This window comes from Cyprinus carpio, chromosome B25, assembly GCF_018340385.1.
Source record: "Cyprinus carpio isolate SPL01 chromosome B25, ASM1834038v1, whole genome shotgun sequence".
Lineage (NCBI taxonomy): Eukaryota > Metazoa > Chordata > Actinopteri > Cypriniformes > Cyprinidae > Cyprinus > Cyprinus carpio.
Window position 1 is genome coordinate 20981028 of NC_056621.1, and position 27275 is coordinate 21008302.

Below are 27275 nucleotides of genomic sequence, written 5' to 3' on the forward strand. Positions count from 1 at the left end.
GTGTGTGTGTTTGTGTGTGTGTGTGTGTGTGTGTGTGTGTGTGTGTGTGTGTGTGTGTGTGTGTGTGTGTGTGTGTGTGTGTGTGTGTGTGTGTGTGTGTGTGTGTGTAGAAAATGAGTCTGATCCAGTGATGTGCTCGGGGCAGCAGGTGTTGAAGGGTATCCCAGCATCTCTAGGGGCCATGGGGCTCTAATCAGCATCCAGAATGAGTATGTAATGACCAAACCTCTGCAGGACTCATGGGACACCAGGATCCAAACACAATTATTTCTGTGAACTCCTCCCAACATGACTTAACTCTCCCTAAACAGTCATTGCAAAAGGGAATTCGTCAGAGGTACTCTGTCAAGCAGAGAGGCAGAAGTAAGGTTTGTTCAAGTAGTCTGTGCACTAAAATAATGTTCTTAGCTAAACCTGCAGTCACAAATGAATAAATGGGAATGAGTCAACGGTGACTGAGTCACATTGGGCTCCTATCCTTCTGCTTCACATAATTGCTTTTCTCACTTTTCAGTTCTCTTTGCTAAAACAAGCATCATTATTAGTATTAATATTTTGAGTTAATTATTTGAACAACCCCCTTACCCTAAATATTAAGCGACTCATCCCAGATCATTATTAGTGGTGCGGGTCACCCGCCTCAATGAATTTGTGACAATGAGAGAATCAGAAAGACAGAGAAAGACAAGGTGGAAAGATTTGATGATGGAGAAAGTAGTAGTGATGCTCAACTTGCATCTTTTTTGTTAGACAGGGAATCACTTTGACATGGAATATTTGATTTCAGTAAATGTTTCAGGTAATTTTCTTATATGCCTTCACACATATTTTCCCATATATGCAAATGTATTATTTAATAAATTGAATTATAGTTTCCAGTATATTTCCATATATTTTGTAAGGGTACTGAATGCCCCTTTAGATGAACCCCACACTAGCAGCCACCTACCAGTTTCTAGCAACCACCCAGAACACTGTAGAAACTTCTAGTAATTATCTAGCAACTCTGCAGAACACTTTAGCAACCACATATCAATATGCTAGCAACCCCCATAACATCCTAGCAACTCCATAAAAGTCACGCTGGTGACTCAGAATTACCTAACCACCATCTAGCAATCTTCGAGTGAACTTAGCAACCATTCATGCTACTGGTTCTGCTCAGCTAAGTGACAGCCGGTATGAGAAGTGGACATGCTAACAAGGATGTTTAGCATCAGTTGTTAGTGCACCTTTTGAGAGCAGAGGAGTGAGGTTTAACTGTGCAGTTAAAGGAACACTCCACTTTTTTTGAAAATAGGCTAATTTTCCAAATCCCCTAGAGTCAAACAGTTGAGTTTTGCCATTTTCGAATGATATTACGCAGCGGCTGAAAATAGTCCCAGTTAGGTAACTTCCAATAAGCCTATTTTCAGTCTCTGTGTAATATCATTGCGTCTGCTACACCCATGGTAAAGTAGCAAAGTTCTTTGATTATTATGCTGGAATGAGAGTTTAATCAAAAATCGCAACTTTTCATTTTCCTTCGGTCTTAGTACACGATGTAACTACAGAAGAGTCAAGTTTTAAATACAAAAAATATAGACACTCTTTGGTCATTTTTGAGCGATATGCTAATGGTCTAATTAGATTCAATGATCTATGCTAAGCTACAGCTAAAAGTGCTACTGCCAGACCCGGAGATCGGCTGAATGGATTAGAAAACGGTAAAACTCAACTTTTTAACTCTAGGGGAGTTGGAAAATGAGCCTATTTTTTATTTTTTTTAAAAGTGGAGTGTTCCTTTATGCTTTAGACTAGCTGGCCTCCATTACACTCAGCCTCCCAAACCTCACTCCCATCCGGGTCACGGCACCAGTGCAATCACTACCGCACAACCCATTTCGACAGGAGATAGGCACGGGCATAACAAGGACATTAAAGGCTGCAGCCTATAGCTTTAATTGGTAGTGCACACTTGCTAGCTGTTACATTAGCAACATGCCAAGTACCATTTTGAACACATTTACAATTGCACAGCAATGCTCTTGCAACCACATATATATATATATATATATATATATATATATATATATATATATATATATATATATATATATATGTGTGTATGTAGATGCCTTCACAAGATACAAGATGAAGCCATTAGTTAATATGACATTAACAACTGATTATAGTTTAAAAACCTGCAATATTGTGTTAATACATATTAAAACACAAACCAATCCATTCTTACCTGTGAGATTTTATCTCATTTCACAATGACTGTTAAGGGTGAATGCGTCAAGGTGTCTTGAGTGATCCATACATATTCAGAGCTGGGTAGATTACTAACAAATCGTAGTAAGTTACTGATTAAAAATTACATGATGAAAACTGTAGTTAGTAATGAAATCTAGGTTACTCGTTTTAGATAATGTAATCAAACTACTTCTTTACATTACTTTTAGATTACTTTTTTATCAAACTTGTTTTAATCTTACCATTAAACGACTTTATTGATATTAAAAAGGAAGAAAATAATATTCAATTGTTTGATATCAACATGATAAATGCATTAGACTTTACATTGCATTAGACTATATCACCAGTGTTTTGCCACTTACATAATTATTTGTTTAATACATGGTCTAATTATGCTATTTTCCCTCAAATTCAGAAGCATTATTAACAATACGTTTGTGAATAAAGTCATTAATAAAATTGTATGACATTTTAGACATTTTAAGAAAGGAAAATTCAAGAGAAAAAGACTAAAAAAACTATGAATAATTTAGTGCTGTCAAACGATTAATCGCGATTAATCACATTCAAAATAAAAGTTTTTTATTTACATAATATATCTGTGTGTACTGTGTATATTTAATATTTATATGTAAATACACATACAGTATATATTTTGAAAATATATACATGTATTTACATGTATATATTTATATTCATATAATTTATATTAAATATAAATATATTTTATATAATTAACGTAATATACTGTTCTTAAATATATACATGCATGGGTGTGTATTTATATATACTAAATAATAAATATACACAGTACACACACATACTGTGTAAACAAAAACTTTTATTTTGGATGCGATTAATCGTGATTAATTGTTTGACAGCACTAGAATAATTTACTAATCGTAATCTTGTAATCCATAAAGTAACTCTAATCTGATGATGAGCATTTTAAAAGGTAATATACTTATTGTAATTAAATACTTCATTTTTGGTATCTTGTTACGTAATCCAGATTACATTTAGTCAGTTACCAAGCATTGTGCATATCTATGCTTACAACCACCTATAAACACACTTAGAAATGCACTGCCAGCCACCCACAACATCAACCTAACAAATAACCTCAAAATCCTAACAACATCATAAAAAAAGAGTTACAAACCACCCAGCAATGCATTATTAACCAACCCGAACATCCTCGCAACCATATAGCCATGTTTTAACAAGTACTCAAAACACCCTAGTATTAAAAACCACTGACACCAAAAACGGTTACTAGAACATTAAAAATATCAGTAAAGTATTAAGAACTATTCTAATTCTTTATGAATAGTATTGCTCGCATTCTATGTGAATAAGTCCACAGTCAGCACAACTATAACCATAATGACACAGATGAAAGATATCATTGGAAAAGCTTTCAGAAGGATTCCTTCCAGCTGATATATGATAAAAAAAAAAACAAAAAAAAAACATCTACAGCCAATTAGAATCCATTCTGCTTTAATGAGCTTGAGCATTTTAAGAGGCAGTTGACATAACAGAATGTTATTGTGCGTTTGACGTTAATATAATTCTTATTACCAATATATTTACAATTATATTTCTTGTTGTTAACGGTCTTATTTATTTATTTAAAAATCCTTAAATGAAATGAAATTAAATTAAAAATCTAGATTCAACAATGTAACTGATCAATGTATGTTGTGCTAAATTACAAAGGAGGTTCCTTGGGAATATGAGACCGGTTTCTCATCTTATGAATGTGCGTGCCAGTTGCTCCTCTTTATCATGTTTATGAACTATTGATGCCCTGAGGCATTTATTCATGCAATTAGGTTTTAAATTACTCTCCCCACACACAGACTGAAGAAGTTTCTCTGCTGCACAAATTTCACAAATGCTGGTTGATGTCCCTGTGTTTGAAACCTGACAGGTTAGCAGTTGGAATGAGTCCAAACAAGTCTGGTGTCTGGTAGTACAGCACAACTGCACACATATAGGCATGAAACTAAATGAATATATCATCATTTATTAACACTTCTCCTGTGTTTGAGAATCATCCCCTCCCCCTTCCACCATCCTGTTCTTCACACCATCTTAAAATAGTTCGACCCTGCTGATGCCGTGGGATCCGACAGTACTTTTTCTCCCTTGAAAAAGCATCTCTGCATTGGCTTGGGTTGCCAGATCTGCTCTGTGGAGACCAGCAGTGGATTATTTAGCATTCGTTCTCCTTCCTGGAGAGAGATAAGATGGAGGGCCCCTACTAGAAATGCACAGTTAAGGTAACTGACTGTGTCTATGCCCAAAAATGCTGCATAAGTAAGATTCTCACTAGATTTTGAGGCAGAGCCTGCAAAGGCTCAGTTTTAGAACCTTGTTGAAACATAATTGTCGTCTTTTTTTTAGGAGAATAATCTGTGAAGCAAAAGACATCAGAACAAAGTCTATTGTTCTTCATTTAATCTTATTCCTGTCTAGGAGAAACAACTGAGATGTTGAAGAGATCTGCTTTGTGATATTTGTCCTCTGGGTTGGGACTCAGGTGGGACTCAAGGCCTCTCACCTCTCACTTTGACAGTGATTAAGAGGAGAGCGAGCGACTTTCAGAGAAAGACGGGAGAGGGAGACAGTCAGAGAGTGAAAGAGCAGGAGCCAAATCCGCTTAAGCACATGCCGAGAAGGGCCAACACGTCCCCAGGGGCCGTCTCTCCTATTCAGAGCTGACCCTCAGCAGATGGGATCTGTGCATGTATGTGCATGACAGGCTTAGATTTTAATGAATGCTACAGCTCTCTCTCTCACACACTCACTCACTCTCTTTCACACATGCAGCCTTTGATTAAAATTATTTAGATGAGACCAGGAAGAAAATGAAAAAATTGAATTGAATGAAAAATCGCTAGAGAAATAATGATGGTGTAATTGTGCATTCCTTGCATTCGTCTTGCATAAAGCATCTAGGATGGTTGTTTTGCTTTACATTTTTAATTCATCTTTTGTTAAAACGGTTGCCACAACTTAGTGAACTAAACAGCATTTCAAGGGCACGCTTAAAGCCTAAAACACACTGCATGATTTTAGCAATCCTATAAGATCACTGCATGTCACACTGTGCGATATGGATCTAATAAACTTGGATACGACGTGTGTAGACTGTACGATGACGACACCTATAGACTCGTACGCTACGATGCACGTTACTATAAAAGAATAAAACGTTATCAGCATGTGTTAGTGGTAAACAAAAAGAGCATGATAAATCACACTTTAGCAGTTGTAGTTTTTACGTGTGCTGAAAAAATTGGAAGCGGCGAAAGAGGAAGGGATAAGAGCTTAAGGGTAAGCAGTTTTATGTTTAAGCGTCATGTCACGTTGATTTCATGTCGCATTTATATTGGTTGGTCAGTAAACGTGGATTGTAGCAGCAAACACACTGTGCAATGATCATGCTGTATCATAGGCTATCTTTGGTAGAATGATTGTGAATTTGTGCATCTTTGAACCTCTCTCACTGTACGACACAGGACCACCGATTAGGAGCCACAATCACAGAAATCGCCACGATTGTTTCACGATGCCAGTCTTTCGTCTGGGACAGCTGTGCAGTGTGTTTAAGGCATTAGACATAAAGGCTGTCCAACAAGGACACTAAAGATAAAACCTAAACATAGGTTCAGGAGGAGCCTATTCATTAAGTCCTGTCAATCATCATTATTGTGTATATAAACAGCAGCCACTGAGCCATCCCAGGGACCATTTTTCTGGCATTCCTCCACCTTCCCATCTCCTCCACTACTCCATTCTTTGACTTTCTGTACAATACCATTAAGGGGGTCAACTCAGAGCTCGAGCCAAGCATCAGGATTGAGTATTCTTCGAAAACGGCAAGCCAAGTTTATTTACCATTAAGACTGAATGGGCGGGCGAACTTGTGAACTTTTATAAGACAAAAGTATAATTTCATAAGTTTGTACTTACATATAATCAGGCTGAACAAGTAGTATGCATATTTGGTATACTATAGGAGGGGAGGGCTCCGTGCTCAGAATTTAGGCTGAAACCAGAGAACTCTGCTCTATCCCAAACTAGGATAGGATTAGTTGTCTCCTAGACAGCCAACCGGGGACAAGACCACAGGAACCAGTTGAGTCCTCTGCACAATCTGACTTTGCTGCAGCCTGGAATTTAACTGCTGGTTTCATCTGGTCAGAGGAGAACTGGCCCCCCGACTGAGCCTGGTTTCTCCCAAGGTTTTTTCTCCATTCTGTCACCGATGGAGTTTTGGTTCCTTGCTGCTGTCACCTCTGGCTTGTTTAGTTGGGGACACTTAATATCCAGCGATATCGTCAACTTGATTGCACAGATACTATTTAAACTGAACTGAGCTAGATGATGAAATCACAGAATTCAATGATGAACTGCTTTTAACTGAAAATTGAATGTTTACTATTGTCATACTGCCTTATTGACACACTATTTTCCTATTTAATACAGTAATGTTGCTTTAACACAATCTGTATTGTTAAAAGTGCTATATAAATAAAGGTGACAACTTGACATAGGTGAGTTTGAGTTAAACTCTGCAGGACACTGGTCATCAGAGATGGATTTGAGGAACTCTAAACTACAGAGTTCATTCAGCCCTGATATTTAACCGTTACGCTACCTCTACACTACATGTTTCCCAGAACCTGACCCACTTCCTGGATTCATTACCCCAGACTGTGTGGCAAATACTCCTACCAAACCTCACACGTTCTCACTAACAGCAGCTGCTGTGAACACACTCTGGTCCATGTGGAGATCTATTTATATAGTTATCTATCAGCAGAGCTGTCGAGAGTGTTATACGGCATCGGGTCTGCTGATGAAACCAGGCAATATAACGAAAGATTGGGAGCTGTTCTGAACTAGTGTTATAGCACTAGAGGAGAGCAAATAATGTCTACTATAAAAAAACACTGCTTAAGACACAGACATTTTCAAACAGTGGTATGAAAGTGGGTCTATGACACATCGCTGTCACACATTACGCTCTGTGTTCTCAAATACTGAGTATGAGTCAAACGTCAATCTTCATTTGACAGCCACCGCCCTTCATTTCATGTTCTCTTTCCTGTTCAACTCCTCTTCCCCTTCCTTTCTTGTTTCCCTTTCTCTTTCCTCTTTGTTTTCTGATTCACATTCCATTTCTCCTTTCACTTAATTTCCTTTCTGGTTTCTCTTCACTGTCTTCTTCCTTTCTGGTTCCCCTCTCCCCTTTGCTCTTCATTAATGGTTTGTTTCCAGTTCCTCCCTGGTCCCCCTTCTCCATCTTTCCATTCCATTTCTTCTTCCCATTCTTGTTTATCTTTCTATTCTGTTTTATCTTCACCTTCCCTTTTCCTTTCTTGTTCCCATTCCCTTTCCCATTTTGCTTCTCCTTGCTTTCACATTCATGTCCCGTTCTCTTCCCTTTCCTCTTCCTCTCTGATCCCTTCACTTTCACCAGTCCACTTCTCCCCTTTCACATTCTTGTTCGTCTTTTTGTTTACCCTTACGAAAAGAAGTTTATTCAAGTGTGCTATTAGTATACTTCTTTAAAACTAAAAATAGAAAAGTATGCTTTTAGTTTACTTTTTATGTACTTCTCAGAAATGGGCTTTATTTTTAGTTGAGTTATATACTTAAAATGACATTTAAGTACACTTGACTTATACTTACAAAAAGTCTAAATATATTTGAGCTATACTTGTGCTCCTAGAATCCATGTTCTCATTGTTATACAGTAGAGGGCACTAGTACACGTCTTCTGTGCAGAATTTCCAAAAAAACAAGTGAAGAAGAAGAAGAAACAGCAGATACTAACACATGTAATCTAACATGATCATCTGACATGAAACAGCATCAAAACTGTAACGTTATGGAATAAAATGTCGATGAAGAGGTAATAATTACAGTCAAGCTTTGGGATGTTGATTATGGTCGACTCTGTCTACGTTTTGATTATCATTCTGAATCCAATCCATAGTCTTTTTTCAGCTTTTTGTTCAAAATGTTATTTCTTTATTTTTTATGAAACTTACCCACATTCAAGTGTTAAAAAAAAAGAATGCATGAAGCTAGAATAAAATGTTTTTGTTTACAAGCAGATTCCCTGTTCTTTCTTTGGATGTTTTGTATGTTCAGATATTCATATAACTAAATATATACAAATTAAAACCTAAATAGGGACATAGTAGTATACTTAAAGTATGATGTAAAGTTAACTTAAAGAAAACTTATGCGTATACTTGCAGTATAAAACTACTAAACTGGTAGTTTACTGAGACTATACTTTAAAGTGTACAAAGTATTTAATTAGTAAACTATCATCAGTATACCTATAAGTTCACTTTTAGTATAATTGCAGTACAAACTTCAAACATAGAGGTAAACTAGTTGTGTACTCAAAGTTTGCTACTGTTATACTTAAAGTACACTTAAAAGTATACTTTTATATACTAGAAAGTGGGCCAATTTAGTCCCTAGGAGTATTGAAACAGTACACTTACAAGTATACTACTAGAACACTGATATTTGTATACTTGTTACATAAAGTATACTTTAAAATATACTTGAAGTATACTACTTTTATGGTAAAGGTTCTCTTCACCTTCCCCTTTCCCTTTCCAATTTTGCTCCTCCTTCCTTTCCCCTTTCCCTCCATTTCTGGTTGCCCTTCTATTGCACAATTCATTGTTCATCTTCCCAATTATGATCCTATCCATTCTGTTTTCTCTTCAACTTTCTCATCAACTCACTTTCTTTCTTTCTTTTTTCTTTCTTTCTTTCTTTCTTTCTTTCTTTCTTTCTTTCTTATCAGTTACGCGTAGTGAATTTAGATTGGAATGAGTCTCAGAACAAGCTAAATAGTGATCTCACTTTCATTTATTTTCACTTACTCTCTGTGCTCTTGTGCAGAACTGAGAACACGAGTGATGGAGGTGCGAACAACTGATCAGCAGATATTACAAACAGAGCAAGTGCTAATTAAACCAAAGGCAGTTTGAGTAATTCTGCTATTAATCACAAAACAAATGCTGCACAAGCAATAACTTCAATGACATTTCCAAGTCAGAGGAAGAAGCATCTCTGATCTACATTTTGTGGGTTTTTCCATGTGTAAGAGGATATGGAGATCTAATCTTATAGATTTGCTGATCTAAAAATGTTGGTCCAATTCTGACACTGACTCATTCAGTGTCTTTTATAAAAATATAAGTAGTCTTATTATATTAAATTCTGTATCTCTCAGATGTTTTATGAAAAAAAAAAAAACATTGAATATACCTTTGTTTGAACATTATAAAATGAAAAACACACTTTAAGCACAGTTCAAGACATTAGATGCTACAGTGGGAACAAGTGACAAAGGAATATCAGTGCTTGTCCTTCAGTATTCATCTGCTCCGCTTCTTCCTAAAAAGCAGGATCCTTCATCTGTCTGCAGTCTCTCTGTGCTGTGCTTTTCATCACATGTTTAACAAACCATGTCCTCATTGGTGCTGTCAACACCCCGCCCCCAACACACACTCACACCAGCTCACCACGTCTATAGGGACCACTGATAATAAAGGTGTGCCTTTACTTGTGTGTTTCTTTAATCTCTGTGTTATTTTAATGAAGTATAAATAACCAATTTACTTGGTTATTTAAAAGCCATGTAGTATGTCTTTGAGTGTGTAGATTGTGTTATATTGTGGTGCTGGTGCTAGAATCAACACTGCATTAATTTAGCAGTGAAAACTGCTTGAAATACAACAAAAATACACATATCACATGACCTTAAATAAGCCAATCAACTGACAGAGTCTGTGTTATAATAAAAAAATTAAGGTTTTGAGGTTTGTGTATGAAATGTATATTCTAGTGTAGCTTTTGCAGATGTACACATACCAAATTTACAGTCTTTCTCACAAATCATGATGACATCATCTTGCATCAGGGTTCGTGGCTGTGACATAAAAAACCAAAAACAATACGCCCCATCCAAAATGTCAGTTTCAATAGGAAATATAATAACGTAGTATATGGGGTCACATAACAAATGTAATATTGAAAATAAATAACGTATGTGTATATTAAATTGAAATTATTAACATGTGGATGGTGGATGAGTACAATCATGGGAAGGTGAATAAAATAACCCTGTGTGTACGAGTAATTAATTTACATCTAACACTTCAAAGACATTCCAGCATTCCTGCATAACGACTCTCCAAAACCGAGAGACGGGAAAATGTCTGTATTATGGCTGAACAATGACATCAAGATTTTTTCTCTCATTTCAAAGAGAAGTCCATAATGAATTGCTGCGTTAGGGAGGAAATCTCGCCTCTGATTATTCACTGTGGAAACGGTTGTGTTTTCTCAGCATTGCCCTGCTGCTTTCTCAGTGCATATTTGAGCTGAGAAAACACATTTTCTTTGTTTCCAAGGAGACAGGGACTAGAAAAAAAAAATGAAGAACTATTTGTCTGCTGTCAGAGAAAGCACAGCATCTCTAGAGCATCGGAACAGAGAGAAACTACTTTATAGTGTCGGCCGTTTCTGTCTTTTATTTGTTTACCTGCATGTCATGTGACCATTAACCAGTGTGAGAGAACCATAAACATGCAAATGTGTTAATTATTATAAAATTATTTATTTTAAAACCTCAGGGGTACTTCAAATAAAAATATATTATAGTGAAAGAGGATCAGATGATATCCGACTGAGTGATCGTTCAAATAAGTGTTCATCAGTAGTTGATGCAATGTTGCTTCTTAATCCTGCAAAGGTTTTTTTTTTTTTTTGTAAATCCAGTGGTCAAATGCAGCGTAGCCACCTGTGAGTGACTGATCTCTGTGTGAATCTCCACAAAACTGGAAGACTTTCTCAGTAAGCGGTAGAAGAAAGGAAAATAAAATTTAGTAGATGAATAGCTCTAGCTGCTATGTATTTTTGGTGCACATGTTAATCAAAACACAACACTCAAACAATATAGACAATACATGTTTATATAAATATTAGCATCATTTCGGTCTCCAAAACAACCAAAAATGTGATAAAAATGTAGCAGGATGAATTCGTCATAAAGACTCTGCATGTCACAGGATTTAAAATCTATTTCGAGATCAGATGAGACTGACTGATTCTGTATTTAGCAAGAGAACACGACCTGCTTGAAAAGGAAATGAGGTCCTCTTTTAAAGCATCACCAAAAAGCACGATGCTGTTGAGATTTCAGATGAAGTCTTCATTCTGGGTTTCGACAACCTCAAGTGACCTCATAAATCACTGAACGTGGAGTGACCCCAGCCCACGCAGATTCCTGATCTCTGTCTCCTCCTCCTTAATGTGACAGACATATGAAAGCCAGCCCATGAAGCACGCGCTTGCGTGTCCCCGGGGACCAATTTAAGAAGCGCACGCGTTTGCTGCCTGGCCTCTTCCTCTATTTGAAATGAAATCCCGTGCTTAATGCCAACGGTTGCCAAGGTGACAGTGATGCCACCATCTGTCATGCAGCCTATTCAGTGCAGCCCAGCAGCATTTCTCTTTAATGAAGGAGTGTATTTTTTAATGATACAACACAGATGAAATACAGAATAAGCCTTCTGTGCAATGTAGCTATATATATATATATATATATATATATATATATATATATATAAGAGGACTGTGTTTCTGTATTATGCATCTCCAGAGGTATTTAATGAGGCAGAATATCACTGATTTACTCACATGAAATAATTCCTCAGGAAATACAGAAACTTCAGACATAACAACTGTAACAGATACTGTTTAAGAGCTTTATTAATTATTCAGCTGTAAATAAAATACCAGGAGGAACCCAGTCATTAGATAAAGCACATGACTGATGGTGTGAAGAGCACTGTCGCCCTCTGTCTGCTGGGAGACTGAGGCAGAGGGCTGTTGTTCCTTTTCTCTATTTATTTATTTTTTGAGGGGAAAAAAATCAGAAATGTAAATTATAAAACCATTGTTAAAATATAAAAATATTTAAATAATTATAAAACGTGTGGAAAAAAACGCACACCCTTCTGTCTTCAAATATAACATTTTCATTAGTTAAATTCATATCAAATGTTAAATAAATAAATAATAGTGTTGAATTAACTTCCGATCTGATGTATTTACAGCTTTAGCTGAATGATTAGATCAGTCCAAATATTAATGCCTGTTACATCAAAGTCTCCAGCTTCCCGTTTGAGTGTTCTGAGTTCAGTTTCTGTCTCCTCTTTTAATGGTAGCCCTGAATTTAATAACTCTTTGAATCGATCAGTCAGTGCATTAAAGGTGAGCGGCTCATCTGATGTCGGCACCCATAGACTCTCCAAGACGTCATACTCCAAGCAGGACGCCCAGCGTTTCAAAACCCCCCAGTATGCCTGCTTAAACTCGCGAGACTGTCGGGAGAGGACCGACCTGCACACTTTACTCAAACATCCCTCGTGCTCTCGCAGCCAGGAGAGGACACAGCGCTGAGTGACGGAGCTCGTTTCGTCATCGGGAAAATGGAACGCAGCTGCTATGACGTCATAAAGGCCCTCCGGGTTTCCCGCGCTGTCTTGAAGGATGGAATCCAGCAGTGTTCTCGCATACTCATCATTACAGAGTTCAAGAGGTTCAGCCTGTACCCCAGCATGACCAGTCCTGCCCAGCGTGCGGCACAGCAGATTAAACACTGATTTGCACGTCATGAGGATGTTTTGGTCAAACTGAGATTCCTGTGCAGCCTTTTGGGGATCTAAAATCTCCTGGACAGCGGATTTGGGAGCGCAAGGGTCTCTGAGTAAATGAACGAGCAGCGTGTGCTGACACTGGGCCAGTTCAGAGAACGTGACTGGAGAGCACGACGGCAGAGTTTCCCGCAGGCGCTGGCTGGTGTCGCTCAGACCGGCCTCGAGCGCGGAGCGGACCGCAGGGTTGGGCTGGAAGCCCACTGAAACCCCCTGGAGCGCGGTGTTACTGTCCCACTCACTGACGCGCTCCGTCTGAGACACGGCCAGTAGCTCCAGGATGTTGGTCAGGTGTCTCAGCACAGCCTCCGTGAGACTCTCGCCTTTGGCTAAACATAAACAAATCAACGCTCTTCTGATTCAGTCAGCGAGCGTGCTTCGCTCCTCATTCGCTATTGGCTGAGAGCGTGCGCGACGTCACCTTTTTTTCCCTCGGGACTGAACTTCCGTGGCAGTATTTCAAAATAAAAGATTTATTAAGATTTATTGCGTTTAACTCAAAGATTTAAACCACTCACTCTTAGTTACATTATCTTTTACACAAAACGAGTTATAGCAAAACAATACTCGATCAAAATAGCTTATTGAACGCTTGTTGAAACGTATCAATAGATTCTCATTTTGCAAATGAAAGTGCCTAGCAAGTTTTGTATCCTATTTTATTTAACATTTAAATAAGTAAAATAAAATAAGTGTTTTATTATTATTATTATTATATTACTGTCCTTTTTCCGGTCAGTGAAGTTTCTTTCTCTTTTTTTATTAATTTTTTTTTCTTCTCTACTACGGGGCTAGTTTTATATTGTTGTGCAGCTCCGTAGCGTCGCGTTGCTCAGGGAGGCGGTGCGATTGCGCGATGAATCTATCTCAGGAGCGCACTTTGAACTGAGACCCGCAATGACAGTCGGGTCTTTGAGGCTCAGTGTCACGGTGAACAGTCCGAGCACCCTGCGCTGACAAAAGCATGAATTCATCGGAAACGACCGTCTGCTGCTGAAGAACCAACTCCAGGCAGAGCATTCTGGAGGGTAAGTGAAGTCCTATACCTTTGGGAATAATACAAATGTTTTTCCATAGATAGATAGATAGATCTTAATGAAATAAGATAGGTATAAGATAAATATTCTTTATAAAATAAAACGTAATAACTAAAAAAAAAAAAAAATCCTTCAAGTTGGCAAAATACCTTTTTTTTTTTTTTTTGCAGAAATAGTTTTGGGGGAATGCATTTTAGATTTATCTGTACAATGCAGTCTGTTTTTGTGGTTTCTCTTTGTGTCAGAAATAGCGCATGAAAGCACCAGCAGCTTTGAAATATTACTACAGCCATAAAACATCAAGCATGCCCACTTGAAAACAGAAAATAAAAGTTTTTCTCCTCAGACTGCCGAAGGTATTTGAGTTTTTCTCTCATATGAGCTGCCTCAGTAAAATGGGTTATTGTGCGTTTAAAACTAACAGTTAAAGTGTGTAATAGCCTGTGAACATAATTAAAGGCAGGGTGATACATGAAAAATGAAGTAACTGGAGTGTGCATGCAATTAGACCAAATCTTTGCTTAACTGGGAAAGAAAATATACTTTGAACTGAACTTGCATGCTAAAGGCTGAAATTCTGGTTGTATTTCGATAATGTGAGATGTGTAGATGCACTACATTGAGTCTTATACAGTAGTCCTGTGTGTACGTGATTTACCCTTCACAGTCCTTTAAGGACAGAATACAATGTGTGTCCTTGTTGAACATGACACAGCACTGAGCATCAAATAACTGCAACAGAATCAGATATGTGAGCTGAAGTATTATCAGTTATAATTTCTGCATCGGTCAAGGTCATCATTTATGGTTTATGGATGGAAAATGCACACAACATATGGAGAACACCTACTGCCTTTCACTCCTCTGTTGCTACTGTTTGCTAGAAAAATATTGACTGTGAAAGAATATTACGTTGTTTAATATAAGCTAAAGGTTCGAGTGTGTCACACTGTACACTGACCTTTGATTTCCACCATATGTGCCCAATATGTGTGTTCATAATAAGTGTGGTGTTGAATGCACTGTTAACAGTCCTCTCCATCTGTGAGCTCTGCGGGTTTGTGTTTGCTGAGCATCAGTTTCCAGGTGGTGATCATGCTGTTTGTGTAGATGTCATGTGTCAGGGAATGTTGCGTACTCAGAGATTTTAGTGAATGTGTGCCTGGTTTTTAATTTTTATTTATTTATTAATTTTTTCACTTGGAGTCACTTGGAAGAAAATTTGAGTGGTTCTTGTCCAGAAAACCAGAAGTCATATTATAAGTACAGTGTTCTGAGTGGTTACCTGATGATCTGTGACAAATAGAAAAGAGGTTGTGATAAAGAATAGGAAACATCTTTTAAATAATTCAATTTAAAACACACGTGCCAAGTTCTTAGTATTCTTTGCATGTTTGTTAGATATGATTAAAAAAAAAATGCTTATCCTCTGCATCTAATATTTTTAAATTATGATTTTATATATTTTTCAAGGTAAAAATATTTTTTACAAGAAAATATTATTTTATAATTAGGCCTAATTGTTAATTCTTAAATATTACATGTTACTAACCATTCATTATCATAAAAATATGAAAACTATTATTCAAATATTTGATTTGAAATATACACATTTTTATAAAATGTCAGAAAAATTATATAGATTTAATTATATATATTTTTTTTTTCTAAGATTATGCCAAACTGCAAACAAGAATTTCATTCTTTTAATGATGATTTTTATTTGTATTATTATTATTATTATTATTTTTATTATTATTATTATTATTATTATTATTATTATTATTATTATTATTATTTATAATGATAAAATGGTTCTATCACCCACATTTTTATGTTTAAATAAATAAATAAATAATTGGAATTTTAAGTCAGAAATTTTCCTCACAGAAAATATGTACTCAGGTCAATGCAGTGCATTTTTAATGTATTTTGACTAATTTAACTGATCTATATGAAATAATGAGTGTCAAGTCTTTGATCCTTGTCTGATGTGGTTGCTAAAGGAGGTTCAAAAGAGGTGCATCTTTGTACCATATTTACCCCTAAAGGTTGCATATTAATACCTTAAAGGCACATGTAAGTTCTAGGGCTAGAGTGTTTGGGGGTTCTGGGAGGTTTCATGGTGGTTCATCACTGATTGCCAACTCTTAAGTCCCTTAAGATATCCAAGTCTCTAGATGTTTCTTGGCTCCCTCCTTCAATGATGTCATCCGTTTTATTGTCTGCCAGATCTGATTGCTTAGAAATAAAATAAAGATGCAGGCAACACTAATGAGGTCATTCTCACATTCTTTCGTATCAGCTTTCTCACTCAACACCCAATGAACACTGAATCTGTCTGGGAAATATCCAGAGCAGACAGACAGAACTGGTATTATTAGTGGACTGCTGTTCACCTAGTCTTTGTCCATACGGGACAGTGTGTCCTCTTTTTTTATTGTTTAGAAAGCCAGTAACACCTCTTTCATTTCTCTGGATTCTTTCTTTCTTAACATTTTCCAGCACAGGAGCTCTTTTGAAAGAGAAAGAAAGAGGAGGTTGGGCTTTATCTGATAGACGTTTGGCAGGTAAAGTGAACTCTGGCGAACTATTTTGTGGAACAAGGAAAATATACAGATTGATTTTCAGTTCGCCTTCGCCTGCCAGCCATTCAGAGCCCACCGCAACAAAGTGACGATTGTTGGACCCCAGTCCTCATTCCCAGGTTGCTTAGTGGGATAAAGGAGAGCAGAACTTAGGAAGAGGTCCCGTTCTGCATCACTGAATATATTTACGCTTCTCAGAACTCATAACTTCTCTCTAGTTCTTTGCATGAATTATGGGTAAAGGGAAACCCCTCACAATGCTGGCTGGCATCACATATTATCACCACTTTTCTACATTTGTAAAACACCAAACCACTGCATTTAATGCATTCTAACTCTGGAACAAAACTTCAAGCAGCAATGATATAAAATAACCAGATTTTCCGAGAGATGTTATACATTCAGAAGAACCAGATTAACCCGCCTGATCAGCAGGATTCACTAGAATTACAATAGAATGCACAGCCTTCGTCAGTGTTCACCCAGATCACTGGAAATCAACTGGATTCTACACATTCCTCTGCAAATAGCATCAGGTTGTTACAGAGAAATAAAACTGCCTTAGACAAACAAGGAAATGCTCCTTTAACAACCCGAGCTGTCATAATAAAGAGACTAACATATTAATCATATTAAACAATGTTGTGTATGAATCGCTTGTACTGTAGACTAAGAATGGGGGTAAAACCAACACAATTTGAAAAGGTGATAATCATAAAACTTTTTGCCTTGGTGTCTGTGATTCAACGTTTTAGCAAACGTTTATTTTTCAAATTAGTTGCAGCTATTTCATGAATGTTGGCTTTGTGAAGTTCTCTGTGTTTGGTTTTTGTGGAAACAGGGTCAAAATTGAGGTTTGCAGTCACTCTTGCTGCAGTACTTGTGTGCTGTTTGGACACAATACTTCTTAGTGTTCGGCAGTCCCTATCAATTTACTTTCATTTTTCACCCATTGTTCTTCTTTGGAGATGACGTCCTGCCAAGTCCAGTCATAATTTTAAAGACTGTTGTTTTTTTAGTAAAACACCTACTAAATGCTTGGATTTTTTTTTTTGTTTGTTTTTATGTGACAAAATTGTATCTAATGCATTGCAACTAATTCTGATGTTTCATTGGGAAGGGCATCTTCATTTGTGTACAGAGCCTTTGGGTCAGAAAAGAATCACACTAGGGCAGTACTGCAGAGAAGCCACACAGTGTGTCTGTTCTGTCTTTAAAAAAATAAAAGAAACGAGTGAATATGATATCACAGGACAGATAAGATAGAGCCCAGAGATGGACTGTGATGAGAAGATCGGTATAGAGGATAAAAGTCTGCTGTGAAACAACAGAAAGGGCTTGAATGATCAGATGACGTTTGTGCTCTGTGGGAAAGTGAAATAATTCATTTGAGGGATTTCGTCAAAGCCAAATGATTGAGTTAATGTTATTTAGTTGTTCTGATGTTGATGTTCCTCTCTGTTTTCTGAAGCATGTTCAGTCCTCTGAGTGGTAAGCAGCAGCCGGCTGGTCCGGGCCTCACAGATCTGCAGCAGTACAGTCAGTGGCTGACCAGCAGACATGAGGCCAGTTTGCTGCCCATGAAGGAAGACCTGGCGCTCTGGCTCTCTAGCATGCTGGGTAAGTCAAGCTGTTCCTGCCTCAATGCCTTAGCAGTCCCTGTATATTTCATGTCAGTGATTCTCTGTTAAATTTCTACAAGAAATATGTTCCGAGTTAAGATTGAAAAAAACAACAACAACAAAAACAATATAACAGCAATGCAGATATGCACATCAGCATTTAAAAGGAATAGAAAAGTGCTTCAAAAGTCAATGGTCATCGATCAAATTAAACCATGTTTTTGCCAAATTCATCTGTCACTTAGTAATATGGCTAATGCTAATACTATATAGGTTGGTAATAATACTGTACTTCCGCTGAAATAAACTAGTGTGTGCAATACTGTTTTATTGGTAGCACTTTCTTTTACAGTCATATCCCGCATGTTTATACTATTAGGATTTACAATAACAGGGAAATAACTATGCTTAAATCTAACCTTAACCCATAAAGTTACCTTAAACTATCCATTACTTTATTATAATAATACACCGAAAGTTATAGTACTATAAAATAACAATTTTATTGTTAAAATGAAATAGTGAAATGAAAAGAAAACAAGATAAAATAAAATAAAAATTATATTTAAACATTGAACACTACATCCAAAATAATGCTCATCAGGTAACCTAAAGTCATTTACTTTATGTGGTAATATCTAAATTAACTGATTCAATTTGCATCAAAAATATTTTTTTTATCATGACTGAAACAATTTGACAGGTTAGGTTAACTCAACAAAAATAATTTAAATGGGGAGAAATACGTTCTTAAAGTACAGTAACATGAACTTTATTTTTCCTATTTGCAGTGTGTCCAGTGTTGATTTGGAACTGCAAAGGCTCTAGACTTTAATAAAAAAAATTCCATTAATAATGCAAACTGTGGATTTTCATGTGTACATTTTCATAAGTTTGACTAATGCATGAGGTGTGCAACAAGGCTATGTGCTGAGGCCTTCTTCATTCTGTTGGTGTATTCTGTTCATGGTGGAGAGGAAATGTTTAAATTCATATTTCATTATTTGCATAGGTTGCTAAGGGCACATCCAGCTGTGCTCTGTTTGTCTTTTGTATATTATCATTTCTTCATATTATATTATTTAATTTAAGCTGACATCGATAAGTTTAAGCCCTTAGAAACATGCAGTCCTTAATGTCTCATACATTGCATTAATGTTTTGATTTTAAATCATTTGATACATTTGCTTTGATGGATGTAATAGACTTATGTGCATACGCAGGCATGACTACATGTGTCCGTGTTTTCTTTTCCAACATTTCCCAGCATTAATCAGATTCTGAACGCCACTTACCATTTCAACTACGAGATAAATTATGAAGAGAGAAGAATGGTAGTGTGTTGTGGCGCTGGCTTTGGTTCTGTGTGTGTGTGTGGATGGAGGGGGATGTCTGTGGAATTTCTGGCAGCTCAGGTCGTGAACAGCGGGCTCAAACCAGGGCTTTGTCTTTGGTCTGCCTGGAGCAAAAGGAAGCCAGGAGCCGCAGTGGGCCACATAGGGGCTTCATATTCAACCACACACCAACCACTAGTTCCCTATCCAGATTGTCCACACTCTTTAGTGGCTTACGCCTGTCTCTGTGTTGTTTTTTTAGACAAATAGCTGCTAAGATCTCTGAAACTGATCTGTGTTACAGGAACACAATTTGACCATTTGCTGGTCTTACCAGAAGCCACTTGTATACATGAAACATACACTGGCTTTTTGTGGCTTTCTATTATTGTTAGTTTTACAGATTTTTGTCTTGAATTGTTGGTGCACTTTTTACTTACTCATGGTGTGTGGAGCTAAAGAAGCACAATTTATTATACCATTGTTGTCAGATTTTATTTTTGATGTTAATTAAATGTAATCTTGACAATCAGTTTAGGAAATTTAGATAGGATTTGAAGACTTTTGTCAAGCTAATAATCAATTGGTACCATTCGCCACAATAAATCAAATTGTCCTTGATCTTTTGGCATATAAGAGATCTTTGTACCATTAAGTCATACTACAAGCTTAAAACATCTTTCTCACTACAAATAAATACAATTAAAAATACATAAAAATTGTAACCAAGCTCCAAAAATTTGCTTTTTTTTGGATATCACAGATAGATTTTGATGACTGAGGCTAATATATTTGGATATGACTGCCAAAAGAGCAAGACATAGACTAATAGTTTCACATCATTACATCATAGGCCCCTCCCACTGACGTTGACTCGCTTAATGGCTGATACAAGTCTAGATGCGAGTGTTGTGTCATTTCGCTTCAAATGAAAACAGAACCCATTATAATCACTGACACTGTTTACACTATATACAGTATACACTTGCCTGTTCAATTTCTCAAAACGCTTGAGCTACTCCCAACAACAGGACCACTGGAAGAGTTTGACACGTATAGCTTAAACAGCATGTTTGTACAGATTCTGTACAGACTTCCGTGTCAGGAACAAGTGGAACAATTTCGGATAACATCGGATTTGTTTCAAGCATTCAGTTGCAGACTGTTTTGTAAATGAGGCACAATGTAATGGAGAGTTTGCAAAGAAACATTTTTGAAAGAGCCCTCTTTCAACAAATTAGAAATGGATCTGACAGCAGCTGCGTTGCAAACCATAAATAAACAGTTTCATAGCCTGTTGTCTATAAATGATACAGTAGCTTTGAAACACTCACATGCAGTATGATGATGTGTTAGCCAATCAAAATAAGTATCAGTTTACTGACAAACCTTTAAAGAACTGCCTCCTTAATATGGATTATTCTGGACAGAGGATCAGAATGAGGGTCAAAAATAATATATATATATACGTATATACACACAAATTTTTTATGCACAAAAACTTGAACATTTTAAGTGAAGCCTCAAGGAACATTTTAAAAGAATAATTAAAAAAAATCAATTTCATGGCCCCTTTCATTTTGTCAGGACAACTGAGTAATATCAAAGTAATTGTTCACTCTCAATATGTATTACTAAAAGTTCTTTGATTCTGAATATGGGGATAGGTAGTGTAGATTTTGGTTCTTTAAAGGGGGAGCAAGAAAGAATTTCACAAGCTCAATTACCACATTTGGAACTCATTAAAACATCTGAACCCCCTCGACCACTGACGCCCCCTCTCTATAAAGAAAAATAAGTATAGTGGATGAGAAAATATGCTCTTTCCACAGATACCCAACCCCCTGCCACCACCTCCTGTTTCACAGTGACATCATGCAGAAAGAATGATCGTCTGGAAGTCAGTAAAATGTAGCCGCCACATGTTGATCTGTGTAGAATTGAGTCTGTGTCTCTCTGTGTGTGTGTCTCATCTGGAATACTGTTGCAAAATAAATCAGCTGCTTTCTTCCAAAGCACTTGTCTGCTTTTGGGACTGAAGTTTGTTTATCTGTGAATCATAGTGTCTGGATTTGACACAGGGTTGTGCGGCATTATTAAGAATGTCTTTAAAATCTGATATGAATATGGATTAAAGAATTAAGATTAAATTAAACACACAAAAAATTACATATATTCAATAAGCTTAGTTTTTGATCATATTAATTTGAAAATTTAATTATTATTTTTTTTTTTTAAATTGAGTATTCCAGAATCAAGAGATGATAGTAATATTTAAAAGGTTACCTATAGAAATAAGTTTTTATATATAAATATTTAAAAAATCATTGTATTTCTCTTTATTTCTCAGAATGTTATTTCTTAGTTACTACGTTTTTATTTCTAATAATAATAAATAAATAAATTCTAAATTTGCCCAACCCTGGTTTGATATACAGATTTATTCCCAGCTGCTGAAAAGCTCATTTCTGACTTGTATGCTGTAATACAGTAATGCACCGATCAGAGTTATAAAAATAAGCTTAGTTCAATCAAGCACTTTTGTGGGATATTCATCTCTTCCTCTCAACTTTTCCATCAGGTGTGGAAATCACAGCCGAGAGCTTCATGGACAGGTTAGATAATGGTTTCCTGTTGTGTCAGCTGGCTGAGACTCTGCTGAAGTTAGTTCAGGATGAATTTGATTTGTGTTAATTAGGAAGGGTAGGTACTTATTTACTGTTATTTATTTTTTTTATTTTTTTTATTTTTTTAGGTAACATGTTTGCAATCATCTTAATTTGCTTTTTATTCTGCTATAATGTTGTCAAAAGACTGTCATTGGACTAGATTAATGTGTCTTCATTTTGTTTTGAGAATTGAGAAATGTGTAATTTACCCATCTTTACTACCACTTTAACATATTTTATTTCAGCTAGTTGCCAAGGCTACATAATACATATTCACATTTTCAGTTGGTTTAATTTCATGTATTAAAAAAAAAAACTTCCATAAAAATAATAAATCTGTATACAAATATAAAAATTAATAATATATTATATCAAATAACATTGAGGTTACACTTTATTTTGATAGTACACTTTAGACATTCTACTAACTATAAGTAACTTTGGAACTACATGTCAACTAATTCTCATTAGCTTGCAACTACATGTCTACTAACTCTCAGAGAGTAGACTGTTAGGTTAGGTTTAGGGTTAGTAGAATAAGTCGACATATACTTGCAAAGTTTCTTATAGTCAGTATGTTTTATGTTGTGGACCCATCAAAATAAAGTGTTTTAAGATATTAAGCAGACAGTCTACTAATACTCTAATGACTGCTAGTTGACACGTAGTTACAAAGTTCAAAATAAAGTGTTACCAAAAAATTACCTTCCATTTTGACAAGCAAAATATGTTTACGGTTAAAACTGTTTTTATTATTATTAATGTATACATCTCAATTACAGGCATGTTTATACTACACTGATCAAATACTTGGTCAGATTAAGTGCATATTAAATGCACTGACTGATCTTACCCTACTCTCTTCTAACTAACTTGGCAATATTCAGTGCATACAGTACTATGCAGGTCTACATTTCATGATTGCTTTGATATGCCAATTGCGAAAACTATAGGCCATGAATTCTACTGTGTAATTCCTTCAGGGACTCTGTTAGAATGGGAACGAATTATAACTAACAGAAAGCCCCATTCTGAGTATCTGTAAGAGGTGGTTCTTGGCCAAGACAAGCAGAAATATTTTCTTAATTTGCCATCAAAAAAATCTCCTGATCTTAATGGTTTTCCCAGCTGGAGGAGTTTTTGAACACTTAACAAGTCACAGCTTTCATTAGGCTGCTCTGTTAAAATGAGAACGCTCAGTGATTTTCCAAAGTTCATCGTCCCACAATGCCGAGGTTTGGCAGGGGATGGCAAGCGGCCCTGACTCCAGACAAAAGTCTTTGTGTGAGAGAGAGACTAAAAATGCATTCAATACCAGCACCTGAAACCAATACACTGCAGTATTCTGTAACCTTAGTTTGAAAACATGCACAAGTTTTGACAGCCGTGCTGAATTAATTCATGTTACTGCTGTGGAAATGCATGCAACGTGCTGAATGCAGAAAATAATGAAAGAGTGCTAATGTTATGCTAATGTGCAAATGTTCAGTTCACATGTAATCACTCTACAGATAACTAGGATATATCTGTCAAGCGGAACTGAATCCATGATATGGCAAGTCACAATGCTACCATACATAGCATATCTCATAAAGCTTAGCATACCTATTGTTCCATTCATAATATCCGATCACTTTCACATTCTGAAATGGGAGCTACAGCAAAAACTTTACAGTTTGAGAAAACTTGTCCAATATAAAGCGAAATCAGGCAGTTCCCAAAATATCATTGGATCAGGATAGTCAACTAGTCATAAAATTACTAGCCTTATAATGAGATTGACTATTTATCTAGATTTTCTTTCTTTTATGTTTAGCTAACAATTTTAACTAACTGCCAACCAGTATCATGGTTTAATCATCTCTAAGAAGTTTAAATTCATACCATGCACAGCAACACTGATACAGTCTTCAAAGCAGAACTTTTTGTACCAATTCATTGCCTTCAACAATAAATAAATGAAGACAACTAATGTCAGAAATCTAATTGTCTGCTATAAGCAATGGGCTTTGCATTTAAATGATTAAATAAAAATAACTACAGCACGATTGAGGTCATGATTTCAGCAGACTGATGTTTTGTCTAAACTTTGCTATTGATATATCTGATTCAATATCAGGTTCCTTAGTTGTGGTGAGGATTTGCACCCGATTACAATCAGTGTTATTAAATTTCACTAATATCAATGTTTGTAACACTTTATTTTGAAAGTCCTCCATTCTACAAACAGTATAAGTAATTTGGCAAATAAATGTCAACTAGCAGTCATTAGAGTATTAGTAGACTGTTTGCTTAATATTTTCTAAAAAACTTTAATTTTGATGGGTCCACAACATAAAACATACTGACTATAAGAAACTTTGCAAGTATATGTCAACTTATTCTACTAACCCTAAACCTAACCTAACAGTCTACTCTGAGTAAGTAGTTAGTAGTCATGTAGTTGCAAATTAATGAGAATTAGTTGACAAGTAGTTGCAAAGTTACTTATAGTTAGTAGAATGTCTAAAGTGGACTATCAAAATAAAGTGTAACCATTTTTTTTCTGTCAGAGCAAATAGTCTAAATATAAAATAATATTTATGTGGCCCTGTGTTAAGTTTTATTTTAGGGTGTTCGAGTTACTATTATATACATTAAAGGGGTCCGCCCTCGACCATCAGAATTTCTCTCGTGGAAGAAGGTCTGTAGTTCAGGGTCGAGGATGTAATTTCTGGAAACCAGGGATCTTTCCACTGGGCCGTATTTTTTCTGTTTGCCAAATCCTTCAGAAGACCACCTTGGTGCCGGGAGTCCAGAATGTCTACCGTGTACATACCTCCATGGTCCTCAATTGGTGGCAGAGGGGGTTCGTCAACGATACCAGGCTCTGTGGAGGAAGATAGGGTTTTAAATGGGAGACGTGGAAGACAGGATGAATTCTGTAGTGCTGATCAACTTCAATTTAAAGTGATGGGGTTAATCTGACTCTCAATTCGTATCCGTATCGTATCCAGCCCAGATGGTGGATCAGCACCTACTGTAGAAGGGACCTCTACAGCCCTGAAAGACAGTGGAGACCAGGACAACTAGATGCAGGGACAAGAGGAAGGGATATCGGAATTTGACAGTGATTTTGGTGAGAGTACAGTAATTGATGTAGGGCCACAAGCCTCCATATTTTTGGCCACAAAACAAAGCTGGAAGCAGCAGAGGAGGTGGGTGGTTGGATGTAACCTTGCTGAAGTGCTTATTGTATAAGTGGGACTGTGCAAGGCAGATGCCTTGCCAATGCGGCACATGGCATCTTGTTCTCGGTCATAATTATTTATATAGCACTTTTTACAATACACATTGTGTCAAAGCAGCTTTACAGTATTAACCAGAAAAATAGTGTGTCAAAGGAACCAAAAAATCGTTCTCCTCTGGCCAGACGAAACCAGCAGTTTAATTCCAGGCTGCAACAAAGTCATATTGAGACTCATCTGGTTCCCATGGTCTTGTGCTGATGGCCATCTAGGTGACGAGATCTTCAGAGGGGCTCTTTCTCTGGGGCTCACCTAGTTGTCATGGTCTCCACTGACATTCAGGGCTGGCGAGGTCGTCTCTAGGTCCTGAGCCACCATCTGGACTGGATACGGACTGGATCCGGGTGACTGCAGTGACCATCTGATCTGGATACAGACTGGATATTGGTGGCTACGGTGATCTCAGAATATGTTTGGATAGAAGAATGAAACCGACTATTGTTGGCGTTGTTCTTACGATGTAACATGTAATTTTTTTTTTGTTGGGGTTTTTAGTAGTTTGAGTTGACCTAATTAATGCAGCCTAATAATCCTTTAATGGATTTGAATAATAGAAATGTGGTAGTGTGCTAAGTGTACGATAGGTTTCAAGAGATGGGTCTTTAATCTAGATTTAAACTAACAGACTGTTGTCCGCCTCCTGACCAATGCTACGTAGATTGTTCCAGAATATGGGTGCTAAACAGGAAAAGGATCTGCCACCTGCAGTTGATTTTGCAGTGAAGTTTGCAACTTCCTTCACTTGTTTTCCATCTATTGTGATCGGTACCCTCCAGTTTATATAAACCGATGCAAATGACTTTAATCTTTTGTCCACTAATTCGGAGTTCAACGCTGGCTGCTTGATTTTCTAGGGCCATAGTGAGATCCCATAGGCCAGTTTGGGTCGGGCCAAGAACAATGATATAATTGGCAAAGTCGAGATCGGCAAGGAAGAGGTTGCTAACTGTTCAAGGTATGCCAATGTGTCGATGACAAGAAGGAATAATACAGCATGCAAACTTTCATATGCCAGTTTTGATTGCAAAGAAATCAGTTACCTCTTCTTCCATCGGTACACAGCAGCGAGAACCTTGGTAAAGTTTGTGAAAGATGTCAACAAATCATGATGAAATTCCATAAGCCTAGGCTATCTTCAATAACGTTTCTCGGTGTCTAATACCTTGAAAAAGTTGATAAAGTTCAGGTATAAATGTATTCCTGCAATTGTTCAATCACTTGATGCAGGATCGTCCACTCTAAGGCAGGCATCAACAGCTTTTCAGAGGTGGTTAAGAAGGACAATGGAAAATACCTTTCCAGGTACCGATAAAAGGGTAATGCCCTGCCAATTATTGCACTTGGAGAGATTGTTTTTGTTTTTTTGGGGAGCGTGACGATCACATCTCGTTTCCATTCCACAGGTCTACTTTAGCTGCCCAGCAAGCATTAAGCAGGTCTCTCAGGGCATCAACAAAGCACTGGTCACCAGATTTGAGTAGTTCAGGCAGGGTCTCATCCAGGCCTGTGGCCTGGCCGTTCTTCGATCACTGCTGTTTGAAGTATGTGTTCGTGATCACGAGTCTTTGTAAAGCACAAAAAGTCATACCATTGTCATTGGTTTCAGTCGCTAAACCATGGGGTAAACCATATTGATTGTTTGAATTTCTTAATAAAATACCCCCATTCTTTATCCTGAATACTCGGAGATCACTAAAAATAACATTAAAGAGGTGTGTGAACTTG

General features: G+C 36.8%; 2 protein-coding genes across 2 annotated transcripts in view; one reads left to right on the plus strand and one right to left on the minus strand.

The window, feature by feature from the left end:
• Positions 1-11942: 11942 nt before the first annotated feature.
• On the minus strand, positions 11943-13370 carry LOC109074922 (Fanconi anemia group F protein-like; the record flags this gene model as incomplete). The annotated part of the gene is made up of 1 exon (XM_042753356.1): positions 11943-13370. A coding segment is annotated over one exon (963 nt), but the record flags the coding sequence as incomplete, so codon positions are not given.
• The window catches only part of LOC109074929 (growth arrest-specific protein 2-like), a 29322-nt gene continuing 15413 nt past the window's right edge, over positions 13367-27275 (plus strand). Inside the window, exons 1-3 of the mRNA XM_042753645.1 lie at positions 13367-14041; positions 18110-18258; positions 22176-22283. Of these exons, the coding sequence (XP_042609579.1) occupies positions 18111-18258; positions 22176-22283 (256 nt within the window). The 5' untranslated portion in view covers positions 13367-14041; position 18110. The remainder of the gene's footprint in view (positions 14042-18109; positions 18259-22175; positions 22284-27275) is intronic.